Source organism: Harpegnathos saltator, unplaced genomic scaffold (assembly GCF_003227715.2).
Source record: "Harpegnathos saltator strain DR-91 unplaced genomic scaffold, Hsal_v8.6 scaffold25, whole genome shotgun sequence".
Taxonomy (NCBI): Eukaryota; Metazoa; Arthropoda; class Insecta; order Hymenoptera; family Formicidae; genus Harpegnathos; species Harpegnathos saltator.
Window position 1 is genome coordinate 1,618,829 of NW_020230039.1, and position 8,142 is coordinate 1,626,970.

At 32.9% G+C, this 8,142-nt stretch overlaps 2 protein-coding genes and 1 pseudogene across 4 annotated transcripts; 1 reads left to right on the plus strand and 2 right to left on the minus strand.

Moving 5' to 3' along the window:
- Positions 1-617: 617 nt before the first annotated feature.
- Positions 618-2,321, minus strand: Samtor (S-adenosylmethionine sensor upstream of TORC1). 2 transcript variants are annotated; one of them, XM_025298956.1, is made up of 3 exons: positions 2,177-2,321; positions 1,720-1,903; positions 618-1,581 (listed from the first exon to the last, which is right to left on the minus strand). In XM_025298956.1, the coding sequence occupies exons 2-3, from the start codon at positions 1,849-1,851 to the stop codon at positions 652-654; spliced, it is 1,062 nt and encodes a 353-aa protein (XP_025154741.1). In that variant the 5' UTR covers positions 1,852-1,903; positions 2,177-2,321; the 3' UTR covers positions 618-651. The 2 variants fall into 2 exon arrangements, with proteins under 2 accessions (XP_025154741.1, XP_011140291.1); XM_011141989.3 differs by having other exon boundaries at positions 2,111-2,321.
- A 107-nt stretch (positions 2,322-2,428) lies between these two features.
- On the plus strand, positions 2,429-4,567 carry LOC105183692 (uncharacterized). Of its 2 annotated transcripts, none has more exons than XM_025298965.1 (5): positions 2,429-3,069; positions 3,537-3,690; positions 3,801-3,829; positions 3,909-4,077; positions 4,187-4,567. In XM_025298965.1, the coding sequence occupies exons 4-5, from the start codon at positions 3,928-3,930 to the stop codon at positions 4,514-4,516; spliced, it is 480 nt and encodes a 159-aa protein (XP_025154750.1). In that variant the 5' UTR covers positions 2,429-3,069; positions 3,537-3,690; positions 3,801-3,829; positions 3,909-3,927; the 3' UTR covers positions 4,517-4,567. The 2 variants fall into 2 exon arrangements, with proteins under 2 accessions (XP_025154750.1, XP_025154751.1); XM_025298966.1 differs by having other exon boundaries at positions 3,537-3,648.
- Positions 4,568-4,763: 196 nt separating this feature from the next.
- Positions 4,764-6,365, minus strand: LOC105183693 (uncharacterized; annotated as a pseudogene).
- Between the last annotated feature and the right edge of the window lie 1,777 nt (positions 6,366-8,142).

Below are 8,142 nucleotides of genomic sequence, written 5' to 3' on the forward strand. Positions count from 1 at the left end.
TTATGTTACTGTTATTTGATGCTTACTGGATATGTTGATTGGTGATAAATTATTGTCGCTTAATAATTTCTGTACTTATATAAATAATAAATAAACTTATATAAATAACAGTTATTGAACAATAATTTATCACTAGTCAACTTATCGCAGCCAATAATACTTTTTTGTAAAGGTTGTATATATTCTTTTTCATTGTTTCTATACAATGAACACTAACCACAAGGGATTTCTTATATTTATAATGTATATCATTAGAAATTTTTACATATAAAGAACACTATATTTGATTCTTTTGCAATATTTTTTTTGTATTGCTAAATATATTTATATCAGTGATAATATTAGTGTAACTCAAATATGGATAGAAGTTAATAAAAACTGCCACATCAATCAGAACTGGTACTCATATTCAAATTTTCAGAGAATCTCTAACATAATGCATCTTTTTTGTTTATATTTTTTCCAATTTAGCACATAGAATTGCAAATACTTTTACAAAGTGAAAATACAAATTAATGAATTGAAGAAAGTAATCCATGTATTAAAAATAAAAAAGAAATATTTACTTATAAAATTTTTGTTTATAACAAATAGACAAATACAAAAGTTAATTTAGATGTTTTATTCTATAATTAACACATTCACATGTTTTTATTGAAATGCTTTGTTATCAAAAGGCAATTCGGAAAAAGTACTTATTAAGTCATTTTTATCATATTCATATGTAATATTTTTTTGTTTTTCCTTAAAACAAATATTCTGAAAGTCTTGCGGAATAAAAATTTGCTCGTCAGATATATATTTTTCATCATCCTTGGAGAAACTATGCAGATCGGCCCAACGTATTGCTACATTTTTACATATACATTTCCTGAATACCAGACAATGTATATGATGCAGTTTTTCATACTTAATTCTCATAAATCCTAATTTACTCAGCGTGTATCTCCAAGATTTCATCAGTTTCGCGTTTGCACCGACGTGCTTAGAATCCGGGCTCACGATAATCAATATGCCACCATTTTTCAATACATCGTAGGCATTCCTGCAACAGATGTATCTTTGTCTTGGGCATGGAAAATATTCCAGCAACAGGGAGAACACTACAGCATCAAACGAATTCACAGCTAACTGACGGAGTTCACGCTCATCCTGTGAAAGAATCTTCTCTTTCCCGATCGCGACATTCAGAAAATCGGATCGAAAAACTGTGTTCGTCGCAGGAGTCAAGTCTATCGCAGTGACGTTGAAAATATCTTCGTCACCGAGAGGATTGTAACAACTTCCTACATCCAGTACATCCAGTGATACTCTTCGCTCATAAGTATTTTGTAGTTCTTTTGCCATATAGCCGCAGTTATCGTTGGAGATTTGAAAATTTTCATTGCTCGCTTCATTCAGAGCCATCTTGATGCTTATATCTCGCTCCCGTTCGTCGTACTTCTTTTTGCCGCCGTTGAGAAAGTATTCCCTGCACTGAATTTTTATCCATGTTATTCTACAGTATGTATCGTTCCTTGGATTCAAATTATTCTCCATCCAGCATTTAGTGGCCAACTTTTGCATGGATACAGCATATTTCTAGAATTACAATTAATATTTCTCATGTTAATTTAAGAAATTTAGTGTAATGGGACTTAAATTATAAAGTAAACCAACGATAAAATAATGAGATATTGTTGAAACTTAAAAAAATGCAAATTTTTTGAAAAGTTATACCTGCAAAACGTCATTTTGCGACACGTGGTGCTCCCACGCTACTTCAGCACCATATCGCTGATACTCAGCGCGTAACAGGGCATGAGTTCCCTTCACAATGTCAGACAAATCTTTATGTTCTTTCGTTGCCATTTGAGTGTCTGAATAACACAGTTTACGTTGTTCTTAATATTGTCTAAATTTTCTAAACAGAATAAAGATATCTGTATAAAGTGACATGTTCATTAAATGATAGATTTCGGTGCGATGACACCATTGAATGGCTGTCAATAGTCGATATTTTTTATAAATTGGAAATCCCTCTTTCTCCACAAAAAATTGTGAATATCCGATTATGCGAGGTAACAGAGAAAAGAGAGAGAGATGATATCTTACTCTAAAAGTGACGTACCCGTAAAAGAATAAAAATAACAGAAACCGATCTAGAAGAATGGGTTAGTTTCAAAATAGTTCCTACTGGGAAATCGACAGTTGAGTAAAGACGGCCGTATCGGAGAAGCTCTTCGTTAAGGGTCTTGTTACGTCCTGAACAAGCATAGAACATGCAATGTCTAGATTTGTTTGGTTTACTTCGGATCAGCGCTGTTCTTGTCCAAATCTTTATTATTTGAATCTGTTGCCTTTAGAGGTGGGTTACTGTTAGGTTTAAAAATAATAATATTCTCGCTAGTGTTGAATTTAACTTCAAATATATTTCCCTTTATTTCAGATTTTATTCTCGGGACCGAAGATTTTGATGGATCTGTTTTGAAAACAGCCAGGTCGAGCGTGCCTGGATTATAATAACTTTTCAACAGACGTCTAAATTGAATCCGCCGTCCGGCTCTTCTTGTTCTTTTCGGCATGAGAGATTTTTAGAATAACACAGGCAATAGATTTCGACCTATAGGAAACCGTATATCAATGTACAATGAAAAATATAGGAACATGGAACAGGCAACAGAAACAAAATTTTCGACGCGTTGGATTTATGTTCTCTATTGCCTGTACCTGACGAATCAGAACGATTTGATTTTATAGAGTGCTTTATCGAACATGCTCTTTAAAGGTTACGTTCCTTCACGGATATAGTGCGTGTCAAACAGTTTCAAGAAAAATATTGCAAACATGACATTTCATGACTATTATAAAATAAGAAGAATTGACGATAGAGTGAAGGATACCACTTTCGAAAATCTTGACGACATGGATACGGAATACTTAACACAAAATCAAAAATATGGGGACGAACTTTTGATAGATCTGGTATGATCCGCCCATTTCTTTATGATAAGAAATTAAAAGAATATCGTGATAATAATATGAAAGAAAATGCATGGGCAGAAATATCTTCTATTTTGGGAAATTCAGGTAAATTATATTTAACTGAAAATATATTTTTAAATCATTTTTCCAATAAGCAAATATATATATTGTAGTAATAATAAATATTATTTGTTCAATGTAAATAAGTTTTTCTAATATGAATCTATAAGTTTTTCTAACAAATATTTCTAATATATTTATTTTAATCAAGTAATCGTTCCTGTTAGCATATTTATATATGTATCAAAAGCAAATTGAAACAAATTAATCAGATATTTATTTATATCTTTTCTACTGAAAAACTGTCCTTTTTCTTAAATATCTAATTTAATAATGCGGACATTACAATTTACCCAGCAAACATAACATTACATATGTAATGTTATATAACATACATGTTATGTAACAGTTATATTGTTAAGTAGGAAATTACAACTAACATGCATATTACATGTAATATTGTGTTTGCTGGGTATGAATGACAGTGAAAATGTTTAATATATGTTATGTAGTATCGGACTGTCAAACACGTTGGGTACGTCTTCGCCAATGTTTTAGTAAGGAGTTGCGAGATAATAAAACGAGAAGTGGAGCAGGAAAACTAACACGACAAACATGGGTTTTGTATGAAAATTTAAGTTTTTTAGAAAATATTGTCACTCAGAGGTTTGTTTTACGTTCTGTTACAATGATTGTAGACTTTTACTTCAATATATTTTATAAGCTTCATTGATATACATGTATATAATATAATATCTATACTTTCATGATTTTAGAACTTATTCTAACATCATCACTGAAAAAGGTAATTTATCTATTAACAACCAATCTTTTACCCAAAAACCTGCACAAAATGAAATTCAAGATGATATTTATAATGATAGCGTTGATGATGTGTCGCAAATGCAACAATTCATTCCTTCAATACATCATCAACATGGGACACCCATGTCAGAAAAGGAAAACTTTAAAAATTTGACAAAATCACCTGTGTTTTTTATGGAAAATCAGAGAAATTTGCAATCTGTACAACATTCCAATGACATACCTGATGTGAGTCAATCTTTATTTGTAATTAAGTTTTTATAAGTAATCATAACTGTTTAAAAAGTATAATATAGCAGTGACATCTGTATTTATTTATAAATTTAATTGCTTTTAGTCATCTGCGCCTATGCAGCTACCACTGCAATCGGTACGTTCGAAGTCGATTTCGCCGATTCTGAGATCCACACCTTCACCGATGCTAAGATCCACACCTTCACCTATGTTGACATCCACACCTTCGCCGATGTTGAGATCCACACCTTCGCCGATAGAGCCATCAGAGCCATCATCTGCTCTTTTACAGCCCAAAATACCAGTTTCTAAAACAGACAAGCCATCGACTTCGGCGAAAACGTTGAATACCCACCCCTTCATCTTGTTTCACTGCAACGAACAGGCTCACAAAAAAGCCCAAAGTCGACTCTATGGAAACTGCCTTTGTTGAAATGAATACTACGTTGAATACGGTAGCATCTGCAGTTTTACAGAATCGAAATAATAACATAAATGATCCGGATGTAATTATTGGTAAACTTGTGACAGCGGAGCTCAAACTGATGACGGAACCAATGAAGACTAACTTGAAAAGAAAGTTTATGGAACTTTTGTACTCGCATAACGAATAATAGAAGACATTGTTATAAAAATATAATTTATTACATAGTTTTTATGACATAAAGCTTTAATTACATATAGCTTTTACTAAAGCTTTTATTATATAGTTAAATAAAATTGTTTTCAATATAAAAAATGCATTGTTTTAAGTTACAATAAAGTTACAATAATGTTACAATAAGTTACATTTATTTTAAGTTACAATAAAATTAAAATTTGTTATAAAAACATGAAAAACAGGATTTTTATTGTGCATCGTGGTATTGTCCACGTCGTATGTAGTCATATTGCCATGGAATTTCACCAGCCGAGGTTAAAAAGTACGACGAGAGAATATCTCGCATTTCATATGCTTCTTTTGCAGCTCGATGTACACCATTTGTCAAATTTAATAAATTGTTGGCTCTAATTCGTCCCTCCATTCGCCTGCAATTACGTTCCCTTCAGTAGTTTCTCGATCCACATATTGACTTGAGCAATATCTTTGATAATGTGGTATTTTCTCGTCATTTTTGGTTTTTAAAAAATTGTGCAGACACATTGCTGCTAGGACGAATTTATCAACAACATCTGGGCTTGCACATATAGATTTGCGGAATATCCTCCATCTAGACACAAGGATTCCAAAAGTATTTTCGATTGTTCTTATAGCACGCGATAAGCGATAATTGAAGATCCTTCTTTGTTCGTTCAGATACCTTTCTGGGTAAAGTCGCATCATGTTTGTCGTCATTTGGAAAGCTTCATCACCAACAAAATATAAAGGTGCTTCCTTTTCAGAGCCAGGTAGGCGTACTTTTCCTTTCGGAAAATTTAATTTACCTTCATATAGAGCCTTGCCAAATGCTGATCTGGAAAGGATTCCTCCATCACTTTCACAACCAAATGCACCGACGTCGAACAAAGTAAATTTGTATTTGCTTCCGCAAGCAGCCATCAGAACAATGCTGAATGTTTTTTTGTAATTAAAATATGTTGATCCAGAATTTGTTGGTGCTTGTATAACTATGTGTTTGCTATCTATTGCACCAATACAATTGGGCAAATTCCATTCTGCTAAAAAATCCTTGCTAATATGTTTCCATTCGTCTTCTGTAGAAGTTTTCATGTATATTGGCAATAAAACTTGAGATAGGACTGTACACATTTCCTTTATGATATAATGAGCAGTGGACTCTCCTACTCTATAAGCAAGGGCCACCGATAATACTTGATCACCAGTCGCCAGATATCTATAATAAAATTGTTGAAATTGAAAAAACTAAATTAATAATTTTATTATTATACTTTTCATTACTTTATCATTACAGCGTATCTCTAAAATGTTAGAATAGGACTTAACACAACTATGTTTTACCTTAGTGTTATCGCAAGCCGTTGCTCTGGGCAAATTGGTTTTCTCATGCTTCTTTTTTGTAAATAAGGCGAACCATTTGTAGAAGCTCGTTGAATGTGTCCACGTCCATTCTTGTATATCGAAAGAAGAGATCAGCATCTTCCTCCAATTCCATAAAAAGGGTTGCAAAGTCCCCATACTCGCCACGTCTTACATTTATGGGTCGCACCCACCATCTCCTATTAATCCAGCCCTTTCTTCTTTCTCCATATATTGTACAATCCTAACATGGATAATTGCATAGCAGCAACAAATCATCTTCGAAATGATCATCCATTGAAAAAACCTATGAAAAGCAATATTAATGAACATTACGATTTACGTAACTCAAATAATGATATACCTAATAAATATAAATACTTACTTGTTTGTGCTTCCAAAATGCTTTCAACGATATATTGTACGATTTTGTAATGACAATTTGTATTTGTAGGTTATGTGCGAAATTTATATCACTGAGTTCTGATTGGACCGCTCTTGTCGCTATAGTAGCATTGTGAATTGATGGCGATAATTTCTTATTCCTTGTTCCTTGTTCCCTGTTCCTATTGCCTGTGGTTTTCATTGTGCATAGGGCTTTAAAGTAAGGAAGAGAAGAACTGTGCTCGTGGTTCAACTGCGTTCTGGGAAAAAGGGAGGAATGGTGCTCGTAGTTCAAGCACAACACTCTTAAGGTAAAGAAAAGAAGAACGGTGTTCGTGGTTCAAGCACGGCGTTCTGGAAAAAGATTGAAGATGATAAGAGGGAAGAGAGGTAAAGAAATCTGTACACATATATATATATTATGAAATTACTTTATATTGTTAAGTTTAAAAATTCACACACTAAATTTAATGTAGTTAATAGCTGGCTCAATACTTATTCAAGTAATAGAAATGATTCTCTATAGTATCATTATGAAGAAAAGAGGCTCGTTCGACCTTTAATGATTTGGATTTTACGTCTTAACAAACGTCTTAGCATTTGCAGACGGAGTCCCAAGAACAATAATCTTTAATATCGACCTTTTGATTCCAGGCTCTAGACCCTTTGGCAATCGATTAACAAGAGGCTCAGCGAAAGACTATCTGATGGCTAATTGGAGGCTAACAAGAAACTGCTTAGAGACTGACGAGAGACTGCGGAGAGACTGCGGAGAGACTGCTTAGAGACTGCCGAGAGACTGCCTAGAGACTGCCGAGAGACTGCCTGCGCGCGAAGGGCCGAGCCCTTTTTATACCCAAGCCCGACACTGGATATCAATTGAGCGTCTTTTCTTAATTCACCATTCATTATTTATTGGTTAAAAAATATAAAAATGTTATTATCTAGTAATTAAAATTATACTTAATCATATGTAGCGTTTGGTAATTCAGTTGTCTCGTTGTTGGCTGATTTATTAATAAAATTATGTTTTACTAAGAAATAGAAATGTTGTTATTGATTTCCTTTGATATAATATAAGAATTTGGAAACTTAAAAGAATTATTTCATTCGGGCGTAGTAATCATTAAAGTTAAATAATACGAATAAATCCTCTTACAATTCTAAAGCGCATATACATTGGGATAGGCGGTTTGACAATAATATTTGAGGAATTATTTGCGAAATATGATGGCAATTATTTAATATCATTTCAAAAGAAAAAATAGAAGAAAGAAAGGAAATTATTTTCCTCTTCAAGTCTTTGTTTCAGGTCTTTGTTTAGTTCGCAGAACGTGGGACAGCTATCACTCGATGATATCTATAACATAAACACATTCCAATATGTGTGCGGCTGTGCCCGAACAAAATCGTTCTTAGTCCCCGAGACAAATGAATTTATAAGCTAGCTCTAAATTTATTTCTTAAATTTTCTTATTCTCTCTTTTCCTATTTTATATATTTACTATGTCGATGTCTGCTTCAGTCCTATGTTAATGTTAATTTTATTTCAAAATATGCTATTTATGATTATTTTTATGTTATTTAGTTGTTTGATAATCTATCGCTTACTAAACGAAGCAAGAAGGTAGAAGGAAGAGAGAGAAAGAAGAAGATAGATGATGATTCAGTAAGTAGTTTCGAGTATTAATGATATT

What these genes read in the sequence shown, in the direction of transcription:
- Samtor (XM_025298956.1), bottom strand. Translation starts at nt 1,851, where the DNA reads ATGGCAACGAAAGAACATAAAGATTTGTCTGACATTGTGAAGGGAACT. An exon ending in CGCAAAATGACGTTTTGCAG is followed by an intron (nt 1,582 to 1,719) that starts GTATAACTTTTC and finishes TTGTAATTCTAG; the next exon opens with AAATATGCTGTATCCATGCA.
- LOC105183692 (XM_025298965.1), top strand. Translation starts at nt 3,928, where the DNA reads ATGCAACAATTCATTCCTTCAATACATCATCAACATGGGACACCCATG. An exon ending in ATTCCAATGACATACCTGAT is followed by an intron (nt 4,078 to 4,186) that starts GTGAGTCAATCT and finishes AATTGCTTTTAG; the next exon opens with TCATCTGCGCCTATGCAGCT.